Source organism: Oncorhynchus keta, chromosome 27, assembly GCF_023373465.1.
Source record: "Oncorhynchus keta strain PuntledgeMale-10-30-2019 chromosome 27, Oket_V2, whole genome shotgun sequence".
NCBI lineage: Eukaryota > Metazoa > Chordata > Actinopteri > Salmoniformes > Salmonidae > Oncorhynchus > Oncorhynchus keta.
In genome coordinates, this window is record NC_068447.1 from 28,746,698 (window position 1) to 28,765,561 (window position 18,864).

The 18,864-nt window shown below is 40.9% G+C and overlaps 1 protein-coding gene across 12 annotated transcripts in view; it reads right to left on the reverse strand.

Annotated features, from left to right (window-relative positions):
* Positions 1 to 1,370: 1,370 nt before the first annotated feature.
* LOC118364023 (DNA (cytosine-5)-methyltransferase 3B-like) overlaps positions 1,371 to 18,864 on the reverse strand; it is an 84,771-nt gene continuing 67,277 nt past the window's right edge. For all 12 annotated transcript variants that reach the window (XM_052482098.1, XM_052482093.1, XM_052482089.1 and 9 more), the window contains 7 exons: positions 18,539 to 18,684; positions 12,359 to 12,449; positions 11,528 to 11,676; positions 11,180 to 11,265; positions 10,983 to 11,052; positions 6,573 to 6,691; positions 1,371 to 6,034 (listed from right to left, as the gene is read on the reverse strand). In XM_052482098.1, the coding sequence (XP_052338058.1) occupies positions 5,893 to 6,034; positions 6,573 to 6,691; positions 10,983 to 11,052; positions 11,180 to 11,265; positions 11,528 to 11,676; positions 12,359 to 12,449; positions 18,539 to 18,684 (803 nt within the window). In that variant the 3' untranslated portion in view covers positions 1,371 to 5,892. The remainder of the gene's footprint in view (positions 6,035 to 6,572; positions 6,692 to 10,982; positions 11,053 to 11,179; positions 11,266 to 11,527; positions 11,677 to 12,358; positions 12,450 to 18,538; positions 18,685 to 18,864) is intronic.

Consider the following 18,864-nt stretch of genomic DNA (forward strand, 5'->3'; position numbering starts at 1 on the left):
CTCTGTGGAAAGGGTTCTACATGGAACCCAGAAGATTTCTACCTAGAACCAAAAGGGTTATACATGTACCTGGAATCAAAAAGGGATCTTCAAAGGGTTCTCTTATGGGGACAGCCAAATAACCATTTTAGGTTCTAGATAGCACCTTTTTTTCATAACAATTACATAAATATTTATCAATCAAGAGCTCACCTCTTTGGTTGAAGGACTGAAGCAATTCCCGGCACTATGTTGGCGTCAAATGGTATTTTATGTCCTCCGGCTGAACATATTCAAGGTCGTTAATATTCTCCACTCCAACATTTGCCCTCAGATGCACCGACAAAGATCTCACCATCTCGGTCTCCAACTCGGGCAGTTGGTGTTTAATTGCATCTTGAAGACCCTCCATCCTGACACTGGTTTAAGGAGAACACACTGAGTGATGCAGGGAAACAAAGAAACCTGACACTTTATAAATTGGTAGTGGGTAATAATTACTCAGACTATCTTCATTAACATACACATCATTAATCAGAGAATCTGGTATAAAATGAACCGCGACATCGATCAGTGACACAGACTGATACACCCCAACAATAAAATGAACATGTGATTCTGTGACCGATATCAGTGATTTCTTTCCAAATGTGTATCTGTCATCATTTTCTCCCATTAGAACAAGGCCTTTAGTGTGTTTTTACTTTGTATACAATTTTGAACATCTACAGTACTTTGCGAACACTTTTGACTGTACAGCTCCCTGAATGGCGTTATTAATAATTGCTCCACAAATTAATTCATGACACCAACAACTTCAATACTATGTGGAAACAATTGGCAGCTGCATAAGTAAGATTGGAGTAACTGGTGGCTCTCAGACAAGTTTTCTGGCTCACTCCTTGAAGCAGGAGTGCTTGCTCTCAAACCTTGGTGTCCACAATCTCTAATGAGTCGCCCAAATTGCAGGATGAGGTTGTGGTAGTGCAACAAGTTGTGATGCTTTGGTGCAAGGTCACTCTACCCACAAGCAAAACTGTAGTTCGCCACATTTCTGTTTTTTTGCATGAGTAATGAATGCAGTGCCAAACATCTGTGGTGTGTGTGAGAGAGAGAGAAAGAGCGCTGTCCCATTGTTGAAACCAAGACTGTTCTCAGGGAAGGTCTGCAGGTTTTGACTATCAGAAGTTGCTTTTCTTAGCAGGTACTACTGTAAAGAAATAAACCAAGAGTAATTTTTACAGGAGGCTTAAAATTAATAACAGTATTTTTCAGCATTTTACCCATATGCAGTGCAATCTACAGCATTAATGCTGTAAAACACATTTAAGGTATTTTACAGTGGATTCTACAGTGTTTTACTGTTGAAATTACAAGGAAAACCAACATAGTAAAGAACATAATTAAAGCCATTTTTATTGAATAGAAAGAAGTAACATATATGAGTAAAAATAAATACTTTCTTGCTGCATTTCCAAACAGTACACAAGTACAAAAATAGGAGACAGATCTTTTTGAATAACTCCCTGTTCAAACAACACGTTTAGTTTAAAAACATTTGAATGCACAATGGAAGTACAGTATTATTGGAGAAAGTATTTTTCACCAAATATAAATCATATATATATATATATAAAAATATGTTGCAAATCTAACATACAAAAAAGCCTATTGATTAATAATGTTCTAAAATGCTTGATAAAATAAAACATCTCAAGCAAGCCTTATACAGTGCCTTCAGTAAGTATTCACACCCCTCGACTTTTTACACTTCTTGTCACTGGCCTACACACAATATCCGATAATGTCAATGCGGTATTATGTTTTTACAAATGAATTAAAATTGAACAGCTGAAATCTCTTGAGTCATTAAGTATTGAACCCCTTTGCTAAGGCAAGCCAAAATAAGTTCAGGAATAAACATGTGTTTACAAAAGGGACATTGAATATCCCTTTGAGCAGGGTGAAGTTATTAATTACATTTTGGATGGTGTATCAATACACCCAGCCACTACAAACATACAGTGCCTTGCGAAAGTATTCGGCCCACATGAACTTTGCGACCTTTTGCCACATTTCAGGCTTCAAACATAAAGATATAAAACTGTATTTTTTTGTGAAGAATCAACAACAACTGGGACACAATCATGAAGTGGAACGACATTTATTGGATATTTCAAACTTTTTTAACAAATCAAAAACTGAAAAATTGGGCGTGCAAAATTATTCAGCCCCTTTACTTTCAGTGCAGCAAACTCTCTCCAGAAGTTCAGTGAGGATCTCTGAATGATCCAATGTTGACCTAAATGACTAATGCTGATAAATACAATCCACCTGTGTGTAATCAAGTCTCCGTATAAATGCACCTGCACTGTGATAGTCTCAGAGGTCCGTTAAAAGAGCAGAGAGCATCATGAAGAACAAGGAACACACCAGGCAGGTCCGAGATATTGTTGTGAAGAAGTTTAAAGCCGGATTTGGATACAAAAAGATTTCCCAAGCTTTAAACATCCCAATGAGCACTGTGCAAGCGATAATATTGAAATGGAAGGAGTATCAGACCACTGCAAATCTACCAAGACCTGGCCGTCCCTCTAAACTTTCAGCTCATACAAGGAGAAGACTGATCAGAGATGCAGCCAAGAGACCCATGATCACTCTGTATGAACTGCAGAGATCTACAGCTGAGGAGGGAGACTCTGTCCATAGGACAACAATCAGTTGTATATTGCACAAATCTGGCCTTTATGGAAGAGTGGCAAGAAGAAAGCCATTTCTTAAAGATATCCATAAAAAGTGTTGTTTAAAGTTTGCCACAAGCCACCTGGGAGACACACCAAACATGTGGAAGAAGGTGCTCTGGTCAGATGAAACCAAAATGTAACTTTTTGCCAACAATGCAAAACGTTATGTTTGGCATAAAAGCAACACAGCTCATCACCCTGAACACAACATCCCCACTGTCAAACATGGTGGTGGCAGCATCATGGTTTGGGCCTGCTTTTCTTCAGCAGGGACAGGGAAGATGGTTAAAATTGATGGGAAGATGGATGGAGCCAAATACAGGACCATTCTGGAAGAAAACCTGATGGAGTCTGCAAAAGACCTGAGACTGGGACGGAGATTTGTCTTCCAACAAGACAATGATCCAAAACATAAAGCAAAATCTACAATGGAATGGTTCAAAAATAAACATATCCAGGTGTTAGAATGGTCAAGTCAAAGTCCAGACCTGAATCCAATCGAGAATCTGTGGAAAGAACTGAAAACTGCTGTTCACAAATGCTCTCCATCCAACCTCACTGAGCTCGAGCTGTTTTACAAGGAGGAATGGGGAAAAAATTCAGTCTCTCGATGTGCAAAACTGATAGAGACATACCCCAAGCGACTTACAGCTGTAATCGCAGCAAAAGGTGGCGCTACAAAGTATTAACTTAAGGCAGCTGAGTAATTTTGCACGGCCAATTTTTCAGTTTTTGAATGGTTAAAAAAGTTTGAAATATCCAATAAATGTCGTTCCACTTCATGATTGTGTCCCACTTGTTGTTGATTCTTCACAAAAAAATACAGTTTTATATCTTTATGTTTGAAGCCTGAAATGTGGCAAAAGGTCGCAAAGTTCAAGGGGGCCGAATACTTTCGCAAGGCACTGTACAGGCATTCTTCCTAACTCAGTTGCCACAGAGGAAGGAAAACCGAGGATGGATCAACAACATCGTAGTTACTCCATAATACGAACCTAATTGACAGCATGAAACGAAGGAAGCCTGTACAAAATAAAAATATTCCAAAACAAGCATCCAGTTTGCAACAAGGCACTAAAGTAACACTGCAAAAAATGTGGGCAAAGCAATACATTTTTGTCCCGAATACAAATCCAATACAACACATTACTGAGTACCACTCTCCATATTTCCAAGCATAGTGGTGACTGCATCATCTTATGGGTATGCTTGTAATCGTTAAGGACTGGGGAGTTTTTCAGGATAAAAAATAAACGGAATGGAGCTCAGCACAGGCAAAATCTGGTTCAGTCTGCTCTCCACCTATGAGCAGGACAATAACCTAAAACACAAGACCAAATGGCCGAGTTACAGTTTTGACTTAAATTTACTTGGAAAAATATGACAAGACTCTGAAAATGGTTGTCTTGCAATGATCAACAACCAATTTGACAGAGCTTGAAGAATTGTAAAAATAATGAGCAAATGTTGCACAATCCAGATGTGGAAAGCTCTTAGAGACTTACCCAGAAATACTCACAGCTGTAATCGCTGCCAAAGGTGCTTCTACAAAGTATTGACTCAGGGGTGTGAATAGTTATGTAAATGGTATATTGCATTTTCATTAAATGAGCAAAAATGTCTAAAAACATGTTTTCCGTTTGTCTTTATGGGGTATTATGTGTAGATGGGTAAGGAAAAAAATATATTTAATCCGTTTAGAATTCAGGCTGTAACACAACAATATGTGGAATAAATCAAGGAGTATGAATACTTTCTGAAGGCACTGTATATATTGTGCTACTACTTCAGCTTTTGTTGCAAGTAAGCAGAAGATCTGAGTATATAAAACAAAAAATGTTGAAGGTGTTGTCATAAAATGCCATAAAAAGAATAGAAAAAACATTTTGAATATTCAAAATCATAAGTATGACATTCATCAAAATGAAAAGGATACAGTGCTATTAATAAAGCATGTAAACATCTTTTGTATTTTGGCATCTTAGTAAAAATTAACATTTGAAGTAAAGCAAATGCTGGTTATGACATATAGTCAGTGTTTTACTAAAGTAAGCTCTTTGAACAGACTGCTAAAAGGCACCATGAACGAGTGAGTAGTACTGAGTAGTACTCAGTAAAAAACAAATAACTGGCAGGTCTCCACTGTGAACATATGCTATGTAAAATCAGCACAAAAAAGTCCAGTATTTTAAAACTGCACAGCAAACTCTCCACATTCATTTACCAAAACAAAAAATGGCTACAAAAGTAGCCAAAATGAGTAGCCAAAATAAGTTTATATTGTACTTCAATCTGAAGTCCAGAGCATTTTAACAATGGTGAGGATATCTATGCACCATACTGGGGTTTATCAACCACTGAAATTTACAGATTTAAAAATAGAAATTTAAGATGACATTGGGACAATGAAACTCCCAAAGTCCAATCAAATATTTTTAAAATCTTGTAAACATTTTCATATATACAGTATAAAAATGAAGTATACAATTTCTATAAAACAATCCAGTGACTTTTTGTACAGATAGCCAAGATGAGTTTTCAGATGCCCTGGATGATGAGGTAACTCTCACTTATATTTGGTGAAAGCAAAAACTAACTTCCAGTTCAAGAATATGGATACTTTAGAACAGTAGCACATGACAAATGTCAAAATGTCCAATATTGAGATGCCTTTACGTCTTTGTATTGATTTTACAGTACATTTTTAAAATGTATTTTGGCATGGCTGAGAATGGAGCGTTCTTTATTGTCTCTCAGCTCGATTGGACATTTTTGTATTGAATGGTTTCAAGTATTACTTCACATTGGCATTTGGGAGAAGAACACGTACATTTTCCAATGTTGACATCATGAAAATGAAACAAAAATGTCTACTAATTGATAAAGAGATCTATATAAATTGTTATATAAAACTTTCTCTAGTTTTAGAAAATCAGTGTGGCATAAAAATATGTCTGACTTTGTGATTACAACAAATCCACTCAAAGACAACATGAGGGGAAGTAATTTGTTAAAAAGTAAAAGCAGTGTATAAAACCTTAAAACCCTAAAATAACACTTTGGCTTTTGCCTACCAGGGGATAACAAGATTGTCTAACTTGACTTTGGCACTTCTGATTGAAGTGCCAATGTCAAGTTAGAACTACAGAGAGGTTGGTTAGGGAGGGCGCTATTCACATGCAAAGTAGTCCTTCAGAGGGGCAAACAGGTGTCTGATGACAGGTACGCTCCAGGACCTGCCCAGAAGCTTCTGCCTGGCACCGCGGCCCATGTTGGACACATCTGTGTAGTGGACCGGGAAGCCAAAGATCCTGGAGGGAACAGAGGATTAGAACAGTTTCTAAACGTGTGAGCGGCACAGTCTGAATAGAATTGTGGGTCTTGGTCTCACCCAATGATGTTTATAAAACCTGGATTGCTAATGCTATGTATTAGCCAATGAGAGGCTTTGAAGCTACCGGTTGGCCATATTGGCACACCCTTTTAGGAGCAGTCCTCCATAGGAATACATGGAATTCTACAGTATATGAATAAAATGTTCTAAGGACAAAAATGTGTATTTAAGTTTTTGTTTGTTGCAGATGGGACAGTAACATTAGTACTCTCGAAAATACATGAAGGAAAATGTTTTTATCTTTATGTTTAACTCACATAATATAATTTAAAAGCATACATGAAGGTGTTTGTAATAGAATAAATGTGTCAATGAATGTAGACATTAATAAAAGCGTATTCTATAGCTTCCAAAATCTTTTACAATTGAGGAGGAGTACCAAGATGGCTGCGCGGTGGCTTCAATACAGCTCTTCCTGTTAGTCATCCAGGGTTTATACACATCATTGGTCTCACCTCTCCAGCTCGGTGCACCACAGAATGTCCTCTTTGCCATTCATCATGACGGGAAAGTGCTGGTCTTTGCCCTGCTTGATGGAGTTGGCGCGCGTGGTGATGGTGCGCACCTTTCCAAACTACAGGACAGAGAAAATACACACTCATATTAACACTATACAGATGCGATCAAAATATTGACCCTCTTGCTCGATTCACTATTTCTTCTAAAATAAGTGGAAATGACCAAGGCAGCAGCTACTCTTCCTGGGGTCCAGCAAAAGGAAGGCAGTTATACAATTTTACATTTTGTGTGTGCCCTCAGGCCACTATTCTACTACCACATGTCTACAATAAAAAAAAATCAATGTGTACATGTGTGTATAGTGCTTATGTTATCAAGTGTGTGATGCATGTGTCTCTTCCAGAGGTGTGGACTCAAGTCACATGACTTGGACTCAAGTCACATGACTTGGACTCAAGTCAGAAATATGATAACTTGCAACTCTACTTTGACTTTAACACCAATGACTCGTTGTCACGCCCTGGCCATAGAGAGGCTTTTTATTCTCTATTTTGGTTAGGCCAGGGTGTGACTAGGGTGGACATTCTATGTCCTTTTTTCTGTTTTGTATTTCTATGTCTTGGCCTGGTATGGTTCTCAATCAGGGACAGCTGTCTATCGTTGTCTCTGATTGAGAACCATACTTAGGTACCCTTTTCCCCCACCTGTTTTGTGGGAAGTTAACTATGTAGTTGTTCAGGGCACATAGCCCAAAGCTTCACGGGTGGTTTGTTGTTCTTCGTTTTGTCTGTGTCATTTTGGTCCAGTCCTTCAGCCAGCCGTGACACTCATGACTTAACTTGCACTTGAGCCTTTTGACTCAAACCCACTTGATACCCTCCCCAAGCCCAAATATAAAATTGATGCTATTAAAAAAAAGTGTGCAGCGTGTCAACTCTTCATTTAACAGATTACAGTTTGAACTGGACAGCAGCCAATCAAATCGTGCCAGCTGAGAAAAAGTTGTGCGTGGCTGTACAGAGGAACGTCGGCGGGTGAATTCAGATGGAGCGCTTGGAAAGATGATACCCCAAATTATTATTTTCAGATGTAAAGACGCCGCTGTATCAACAAAAAATTGCAACTTGCAGGAACAAAATTACAGACGGAGGCGCAACAATTTCCAACTTTGTTCAACATTTGAAGCTGCACAAAGAATCGTGGCTAATACAGCCGACAGCTATATAATTTATAACTTTGCTAGTGTAGAATGTAGGCTAACGTAACGTTAAATCAATGAGCCTCCACAGTCATCAGTGCGGGAATGTGATCATTGCAACCAATTGCAGTTGGTAGCCTAAATCCTGCCCGACTTTACTGCTGTTCCTAAAACCATTGACATACCTTAGCCTACTGTAACCACATACAGAGAGGATGTATGGGTTAAGGTTGGGCAATTGTGTACAAGCCTACATCGCCTGATTGCGCCTCATAGCGATCCTCGATAGTCAATCGCTATTGAGGGGGGGGTCACGCCCTGACCTGAGTATTCTTTGTTTTCTTTATATATTTTGGTTAGGTCAGGGTGTGACATGGGTGATGTATGTGTTTTTGTACTGTTTAGGTTTTTTTTGTAGGTTCATGGGGTTGTTTACCATCTAGGTGTTTATGTATGTCTATGGTTGCCTAGGTTGGTTCTCAATTAGAGGCAGCTGTTTATCGTTGTCTCTGATTGGGAACCATATTTAGGCAGCCATCTTCTTTGGGTATTTCATGGGTTAATGTCTATGTTATGTTGCATGTTAGCCCAGTGTTTCGATAGCAGTCACGTTCATCTTGTTAGTTTGTTTTAGTGTATTTCGTATTTTTTCCCGTCTTGCATTAAATCATGCATTCACACGACGCTGCGCTTTGTTCTCCTCAATACCACGATCGTGACGGGGGGTCTTTCTCACGGTCTTTCTCCTGGCTACCCATATATTTCCATGGAAATATAAAGTTTATTTGGAAAGTAGTAAATATATATATTTTTTAAAAGCATTCGTGATTTGCGTAAATGTAATATACTAACTATTACTAATATGAAAAGGTATTACATTTGGTGAAGAGCACATAATGACTCGTTTAGGACTCAAAACTCAGTTTAGGAATTGAGACTTGTCGGTCTTGACTTGAGACTTACTTGTGACTTGTAAAACAATGACTTGATCCCACCTCTGGTTTCTTCACAGTCCCTGCGGTTCCATAAGGTGTATTTTTTATCATTTTTTAAAATCAAATTTTACTGCTGGCATGAGTTTCTTGATGTGGAATAGAGTTCCATGTAGTCATGGCTCTATGTAGTACTGTGCATCTCCCATAGTCTGTTCTGGACCTTGGGACTATGACATTTGACCTTTACATTTTAGTCACTTAGCATACACTTTTATCCAAAGCGATTTCCAGTGCATTCATATTAAGATAGCTAGTTGAGACAACCACATATCACAGTTGTAGAAAGTAAATTCTTCCTCAATAAAGAAGTTATCAGCAAAGTCAGTGCTAGTAGGAAAGGACAAGTGCTATTTTTTGTATTTTTTTTGGTGGGGGATATGATTAAGATATCTTATTTAAGATGTTCTTGACCGGAACTGTATATATTGAAGGAGACACAGAAGGACTGAGTGTGGTTTTATTCATATCTGTACTGTACTGTAATATAATATACAATATATATATTCACATTAGTGGATTAGGCAATTTCAGCCACAGTCGTTGCTGACAGGTGTATAAAAATTAATAAACACAGCCATGCAATCTCCATAGACAAACATTGGCAGTGGAATGGCCTTACTGAAGAGGTCAAAGACTTTCAACGTCACACCATCATAGGATGCCACTTTCCAACTAGTCAGTTCGCCAAATTTCTGCCCTACTAGAGCTGCCTCGGTCAACTGTAAGTGCTGTTAGTGTGAAGTGGAACAGTCTAAGAGCAACAATGGCTCAGCCGCGAAGTCACACAACCAGAAAGTGCTGAAGCGCGTAGCGTTTAAAAATCATCTGTCCTCGGTTGCAAAAATCACTACCGAGTCCCAAACTGCCTCTGGAAGCAACTTCAGCACCAGAACAGTTAGTCGGGAGCTTTGTGAAAAAGGTTTCTATGGCCGAGCATCTGCACACAAGCCTAAGTTCGGCTGGAGTGGTGTAAACTGTCAAGTTTGGTGGTGGAGGAATAATCGTCTAGGGCTGTTTTTTATGGTTTGGGCTAGGCACCTTAGTTCCAATGAAGGGAAATCTTAACGCTACAACATACAATAACATTGTAGACGATTCTGTGCTTCCAACTTTGTGGCAACAGTTTGGGAAAGGCCCTTTCCTGTTTCAGCATGACAATGCCCCAGTGCATAAAGCGAGGTCCATACAGGAATGGTTTGTTGAGATTGGTGTTGAAGAACTTGACTGGCCTGCACAGAGCCGTGACCTCAATGAACCCTATCGAACACCTTTGGGATGAATTGGAATGCTGAGTGCGAGCCAGGCCTAATCACCCAACATCAGTGCCCGACCTCACTAATGCTCTTGTGGCTGAATGGAAGCCCTGCAAGTCCCTGCAGCAATGTTCCAACATCTAGTGGAAAGCTTTTCCAGAAGAGTAGATGCTGTTTGTGTAGCAAAGGAGGGACCAACTGCATATTATTGCCCATGATTTTGGAATGAGATGTTTGACGAGCAGGTGTCCACATACTTTTGATCATGTGGTGTGTGTTTTCTGTGGGATATTGTGAAATATACACTCAGTGGCCAGTTTATTGGCTACAAAATCCCATTCATAAAAATGGTTCATGTGGCCGTGGCTTGCTATATAAAGCAGGCAGACAGGCATCGAGACATTCAGTTACTGTTCGATTGAACATTAGAATGGGCAAAACGAGTGACCAAAGCAACTTTGAGCGTGGTATGATCCGTCTGTGCCAGGCGTGCCGGATCCAGTATCTCAGAAATGGCCGGCCTCCTGGGCTTTTCATGTACAACAGGAGTTACCGAGAATGGTGCGACAAACATACAGTCAGCGGGCAAAAAACGCTACTTGATGAAAGGTCAAAGGAGAATGGCAAGAATCGAGCAAGTTAAATGGATCAGGATTTGGCGTAAGCATGAGTCCATGGCCCCATCCTTCCTGGTGTCAATGGTACAGCCTGGTGGTGATGGTGTAATGTTGTGGGGAATGTTTTACTGGTACACGTTGGGCCCCTTAATACCAATTGAGCAACATGTCCATGCCCCAGAGAATTCAGGCTGTTCTGGGGGGCCAAGGGGGGTCCCATCCGGTACTAGATGGGGGTACCTTATAAACTGGCCACTGAGTGTATATTGTAATATACTGAAATAAAACCACTTGTTGATTTTTGTCCAGTTCCACTGATTGAAGAAAAGGTAGATAGTGTTACCTTAGCCACACGGCCATGTTCCAGACAGTCCTGTAGCTCTAACTTGTCCATCCCAGATGCACACCGAGGCCTGGCACATGAACAATAGTAATGTGATATGGAATACGAGATATCCATAAATGGCCATTTAATTAAAAACAGGAATATGAAAGACTGTGTTATTATAGGAAAACAAGTAGACTGTGGGCATCACACACCTGTTCATCCCTGGTAGGTTGCCCCAGAAGTACCTAGCCCTGTGAGCCGCAGACACCTCAATGGCATCGATCATCACTGGATTGCACTGTCGGACACACACACACACACACACACACACACACACACACACACACACACACACACACACACACACACACACACACACACACACACACACACAGCTATCTATCATGGGTTACACATTTTCGCTCTTTACGCCTTTGTGTTATGTGAGTCCACAACGACATATAAAGACTACAACAACTTTTAAAATGCTCTAATGAAGTAATGCCAAAGACCTCTGAGATTGTCACTTGTATTGTATTGATATTGTGGATATAACAAACCTCGAGGAAACGAGAGATGTCCCTCTTGTCATTGACGCCCATGGCGACCACATTCTCGAACATCCAGAAGAATGGGCGGTCCTCGCCCTCCTTGGGCTTGGCCTCACTCAGCAGGCGGTAGAACTCAAAGAACAACCTCCCTGTGCCCTCTGGACAGACAGACAGACGGGGGATGAGGAGATTTTTAATACCGTCCAATGTTGACTGAATAACAATATATATCAATTGCAAATATCTCTTTGATTGCTGTACCTTTAATGTATATGGAAAACAAGGTATAAGTTTATACTATGCATATAAGAGGGAATGTATAGAAATGACATTTTATTATAACTACTTCCCTGCCACTTCAGCCTGTAACACTTGGCATGGAGTGTAATTGGAGTGAAGTGAAGCATGCTTCCTAACACATTTATTGAAGTTTGATTAAGATTAATAGATTTTTTTTGTGTGTGAATTTTTACCCTCTTTTCTCCCCAATGTCGTGGTATTCAATTGTTAGTAGTTACTATCTTGTCTCATCGCTACAACTCCTGTACGGGCTCGGGAGAGACGAAGGTCGAAAGCCATGCGTCCTCCGATACACAACGCAACCAAGCCACACTGCTTCTTAACACAGCGCGCATCCAACCCGGAAGCCAGCCGCACCAATGTGTAAGAGGAAACACTGTGCACCTGGCGACCTGGTTAGTGTGCACTGCGCCCGGCCCGCCACAGGAGTCACTAGTGCGCGATGGGACAAGAATATCCCTACCAGCCAAACGATGCAGTGCCCAAGACCACTGCACCACCCGGGAGGCCCAATTGATACTTTTTAATTAAGTTTTTTACCGTACAGTCCCTTCCTGGCGGGGTTGACGATAGATAGGTCGTTACAGGGGCTTCCTCCTATCACCAGGTCAAATGGGCCCCACTCTTCTATCTGTGTGAGACAACAGCACCACCTACTGTCAGACTGAGTGTAACACAAGTCAATGCCCCAACATTTGTACCCATCTGTAGTCAGGGCCTTTTCTCATTCCCAATCCCCTCTACTCTATCCCTACATAGCGTCACCTCCCCCCATCCATATTACCAAACAACCCCAACATAGGATAGTATATAACCCCCACTGGAATCTCCAATTACATTGAATGAACAGGACAAAATACAAACCCTTCAACCCAAAAAGGCCTGTGGTGTTGATGGATTTCTAAATGAAATGATCAAATATACAGACCACAAATTATAATTGGCTATACTGAAAACTAACATAATCCTCAGCTCTGGCATCTTCCCCAATATTTGGAACCAAGAACTGATCACTCCCACCCATAAATGTGGAGACAAATTTGACCCCAATAACTACCGTGGGATATGCATCAACAGCAACCTTGGGGAAAACCTTCTGCATTATCATTAACAGCAGGCACTTACATTTCCTCTACTAAGCAAATGTCATATTGTCTTTTTACTAAATTAACATACGACAGACCATATATTCACCCTGCACACCCTTACTAACAAACAAACAAAACAAAAACAACGTTTTCCATTGCTTTGTTGATTTCATAAAAGCTTTTGACTCAAATTCACCTGAGGGTTTGCTATACAAATTGATGGAAAGCGGTGTTGGAGGAAAAACATACAACATTATAAAATCCATGTATACAAACAACAAGTGTGCGTTAAAATTGACAAAAAAACACACCCTTTTCTCCACATGGCCGTGGGGTGAGACAGGGAGACAGCTTGAGCCCCACCCTCTTCAACATATATATCAACAAATTGACGAGGGCACTAGAACAGTCTGTAGCACCCGACCTCACCCAACTAGAATCTGAAGTCAAATGTCTTCTGATGATCTGGTACTTCTGTCCCCAACCAATGAGGACCTAAAGCAGCATTTAGATCTTCTCCACAGATTCTGTCAGACCTGGGCCCTGAGATTAAATGTTTCAAAAAAGTTCCACGAATACAAATTCCATCTAGACACCGTTGCCCAAGAGCACACACAATAACAGCACCCAGGGTAACTTCTGCAAAGCTGTGAACGATCTGAAAGAAAAGGCAAGAAGGGCCTTCTAAGCCATCAAATGGAACTTAAAATTCAACATCCCAACTAGGATCTGGCTAAAAATACTTGAATAAGTTATAGAACCCATTGCCCTTTATGATTGTGTGGACTGGGGTTCGCTCACCAACCAAAAATTCACAAAATGGGACAAACACCAAATTGAGACTCTGCATGCAGAATTATGCAAAAAAGAATCCTCTGTGTGCAACATAAAACACCAACTAATGCATGCAGAGCAGAATTATGACGATCCCCGCGATTGATCAAAATCCAGAAAAGAGCTGTTAAATTCTACAACCACCTAAAAGGAAATTATTCCCAAACCTCCATAAAAAAGCCATCACCTACAGAAATATGAACCTAGAGAAGAGTCCCCTAAGCAATCTGGTCCTAGGGCTCTGTTCACAAACACAAACAGACCCCACAGTGCCACAGGACAGCAACACAATTGAGAACAAACGAGAAAACAAAAAGATATTTACTCAACACTTTGGAAAGAATTAACCAAAAGAACAGAGCAAACTGGAGTACACAGTGGCAGAATACCTGACCACTGTGACTGACCCAAAATCAAGGAAAGCTTTGACTATGTACAGACTCAGTGAGTTTTGCCTTGCTATTGAGACAGGCAGTCGTAGGCAGACCTGACTCTCAAGAGTCGCTATGTGTACACTGCCCACAAAATGAGTTGGAAACTGAGCTTCACTTCCTAACCTCCTGCCAAATGTATGACCATATTAGTGACACATATATATGTCCCTCATATTACACAGACCCACACAGAATTTCAAAACAAATCCAATTTTGATAAACTCCCATATCTATTAGGTGAAATACAACTGTGCAATCACAGCAGCAAGATTTGTGACCTGTTGCCACAAGAGAAGGGAAACCTGTGAAGAACAAACATTATTGTAAATACAACCCAAATTTATGTTGATTTATTTTCCCTTTTGTACTTGAACTATTTTCACAACACTGTACATAGCCATAATATGTATGTCATTATAATGGCGCCGGAGAAGAAGTTGTACCCAACCGATTGTGTTTTATTGCTCGTTTATTAGCATTTTTTGTAACTTATTTTTTACATTTATTTTGTACATAATGTTGCCGCTCATCACGGACTGGCAGAATCCTTTATTTCCTTTAACGTGTGTGACGAGCCCGACGCGAACAATATACTGCTTTCTCGGGAACAGGCCAAGATCCCCGTGATTTGCGTGAAGAGGAGGCGGATAAAAAAGGCTGCCTTCTGAGAATTCTTAGGCAATCAAATAAAGCCCCACTTCCTTCCATTCTGCTAGCAAACGTGCAATTTTTATTTATTTATTTCACCTTTATTTAACCAGGTAAGCAAGTTGAGAACGATTTCTCATTTATAACTGCGACCTGGCCAAGATAAAGCAAAGCAGTTCGACACATATAACAACACAGAGTTACACATGCAGTAAAACAAACATACAGTCAATAATACAGTCGAAAACTAAGTCTATACACAATGTGAGCAAATGAGGTGAAATAAGGGAGGTAAAGGCAATAAATAGGCCATGGTGGTGAAGTAAATACAATACAACAATTAAAACACTGGAATGGTAGATTTGACAGTAGATGAGTGTGCAAAGTAGACAAACTGGGGAGCAAAGGAGCAAAATAAATAAATAAATATAGTAGGGGAAGAGGTAATTGTTTGGGCTATTTATAGATGGGCTATGTACAGGTGCAGTGATCTGTGAGCTGCTCTGACAGCTGGTGCTTAAAGCTAGTGAGGGAGATAAGTGTTTCTAGTTTCAGAGATTTTTGTAGTTCGTCCCAGTCATTGGCAGCAGAGAACTGGAAGGAGAGGCAGCCAAAGGAGGAATTTGCTTTGGGGGTGACAAGTGAGATATACCTGCTGGAACGCGTGCTACTGCAATCTTTGGAGAATAAAATAAATGACCTACGCGCAAGATTAAACTACCAACAGGACATTCAAAACTGTAATATCAGTCGTGGCTGAACGACGACACTATCAACATACAGCTGGCTGGTTATACGCTGTACTGGCAGGATAGAACAGCGGCGCCTGGAAAGACAAGGGGGATGGACAATGTATTTTTGTAAATAACAGCTGGTGCAAGATATCTAATGAAGTCTCGAGCTATTGCATCTCATGATAAGCTGTACACCACACTATCTACCTAGAGAGTTTTCATCTGTATTTGTCATAGCTGTTTACATACCACGACAGTCAGAGGCTGCCACTAAGATAGCATTGAATGAGCTGTATTTCTGCCATAAGCAAACAAGAAAACGCTCACCCAGAGGTGACGCTCCTAGTAGCCGGGGACTTTAATGCAGAGAAACTTAAATCTGTTTTTCCAAATTTATATCAGCTGGTTAAATGTGCAACCAGAGGAAAAAAACCTCTGGTCCACCTTCACTCCACACACAGAGACGCATATATGTCATTGGCTTCATCAATAAGTGCATCGATGACGTCATCCCCACAGTGATCATACGTACATACCCCAAACAGAAGCCATGAATTACAGACAACATCTGCACTGAGCTTAAGGCTAGAGCTGCCGCTTTCAAGGAGCGGGACTCTAACCCGGAAGCTTATAAGAAATCATGCCACCCCCGACGAACCATCAAACAGGTAAATAGGACTAAGATCAAATCGTACTACACTGGCTCTGATGCTTGTCGGATGGGCTTGCAAACCATTACAGACTACAAAAGGGAAGCACAGCTGAGAGCTGCCTGGTGACGAGCTAAACTACTTCTATGCTCGCGTCAAGGCAAATATCACTGAAACATGCATGAGAGCACCAGCTGTTCCGGAAGACTGTGTGATCACGTTCTCCGCAGCCGATGTGAGTAAGGTGAACATTCACAAGGCTGCAGGGCCAGATGGATTACCAGGACGTGTACTGCGAGCATGCGCTTACCAACTGGCAAGTGTCTTCACTGACATTTTTAACCTCCCCTGTCCAAGTCTGTAACATGTTTTAAGCAGACCACCATAGTGCCTGTGTCCAAGAACAAAGGTAACCTGCCTAAATGACTACCGAACTGTAGCACTCACGTCTGTAGCCATGAAGTGCTTTGAAAGGCTGGTCATGGCTCACATCATCACCATAATCCCAGAAACTCTAGACCCACTCCAATTTGCATACTGCCCCAGCAGACCCACACCACAGATGATGCAATCTCTATTGCACTCAACAATGCCCTTTCCCGCTTGGACAAAAGGAACACCTATTGGAGAATGCTATTCATTGACTACAGCTCAGCGTTCAATACCATAGTGCCCTCAAAGCTCATTAATAAGCTAAGGACCCTGGGACTAAACACCTCCCTCTGCAACTGGATCCTGGACTTCCTGACGGGCCACCCCAGGTGGTAAGGGTAGGTAACAACACATCCGCCACGCTGAAACTCAACACGGGAGCCCTTCAGGGGTGCTTGCTCAGTCCCCTCCTGTACTCCCTGTTCACTCATGACTGCACGACCAGGCACGACTCCAACACCATCATTAAGTGGTAGGCCTGATCACCGACACATTGTTGTCTATGTAATGTAGTGTTTAATTCATTTGTCAGGTCAAGCCATCTCTGGTGACCATACACCCAGATTATCTGCAGGGAACTAGAGAGGAGAACATAAAAACAGACACTAGTAGGACAGAAATGTCTTACTATTAGTTAAATATAAATTGTTAACCTTTAATATCAAATAGATCAGGTAAATATGTCATTTGTCTACCACACGTCTTGGTCAGTGTTGTATTCGGCACATGTGACTAATATAATTTGATTTGACATTAGAAATGTCTCGATTCCTTTGAAACTTTTGTGAGTGTCATTTTTACAGTTAATTTCTGATTGTTAATTTGTTTACATCTATTCCACTTGCTTTGGCAATCTAAACATTTTCCCCATGTCAATAAAGCCTGTTGAATAGAATAGAGAGAGAGAGAGTAGTAGTGCTACTGTGCTGCTGAGACTCTTACGCAACTTCGAGGGGGTGGTGGCCGTTGACTACCTACTGCCTAAGGGTTATGTGAGAGGGGTTGTAGGTTCCCAAAACAGCCAGGCCGACCCTCTTCGGGCCCAGACCCTCTTTGAGGAGTGCTCTGAATCGTTGACAAAGGGATGAATGAGTTCTGGGGGATTTACTCTGACAAGAGGCTGTGCTTTGTCCTCTAACCCAGATGACGTCAAGGACTCGCATGCAACCCGGCAGCGCGTCCCTCTCTGCCACAGTGGCGGAGTGTTGTGTTTAGCTATGACTTGGGAGTAGAGGGGGAAGTTGTATTTTGTTATGAACAGGGATGAAAGCTGGGTGGATCAAGGTTTGTGTGGTTAATGTTTTGTGTTGCTGTAGTGTGTGTGTGTGTGTGTGTTGTGTTGAAGCACTCAAAAGAGCCCTCAAGAGCCCATGTGTCTGTATATGTTTCATTGTGGATCCACAAAGTAGGGCAGGGGAGCATTCACGATAACTATAAAAAGTGAGGCTCATTAAGCTACAATAAGGCACTACTGTCCTGTCTGGACAGGCAATAGCCCACAGAAAAAGCAGTAAACGGGTGTGTCGTATGTGCAAATTTTTGCATTTCGAAAGACGCTGAGGACTACTCCATGAGACATAAAGGCACTAGCCATTGGTTCTTGGCAATTTATTCCCATATGATAAATAATATGAATAATGTAGACCAGTTCAGATGATAATCCTCAGATGTTGAATAAAGAGAAGGACCAGAAAGAAATGTTTCATGAAGCACCTGCTTTACAAAACAACAAAATCAGTCATTGGGGAAGGGATTGGATTTTTGCTATAGAGACAAACTTAGTACTATCCCTTCTCACTCCTCCCTCTATTTGACTTGACTCAGATTAAGTTTGCTCTGCCCATCCAGTTGTCAGTAATGCGAAGAGAGAAAGACAGGGAAAGAGATGTGTTCTGCTTACATTTTTTCTGGTGATGTTGCGCACGTCGTGCACGTACTGGATTCTTCCTTCATGTCGGACGACCCCCACCGATATGGAATCCTCACACACCTCTGATGCAATATAATGGTCCACTTTGAATCCTAGGTCTCGTAGGACTAAGTAGCCTAGACACATGCACCCACACACATGGAAATATACAGTACCAGTCAGAAGTTCAGACACACCTAATCATTCAAGGGTTTTTCTACATTGTAGAATAATAGTGACGATATAAAACTATGAAATAACACACATGGAATCATGTAGTAAGCAAAAATGTGTTTGACAAATCAAAATATATTTTA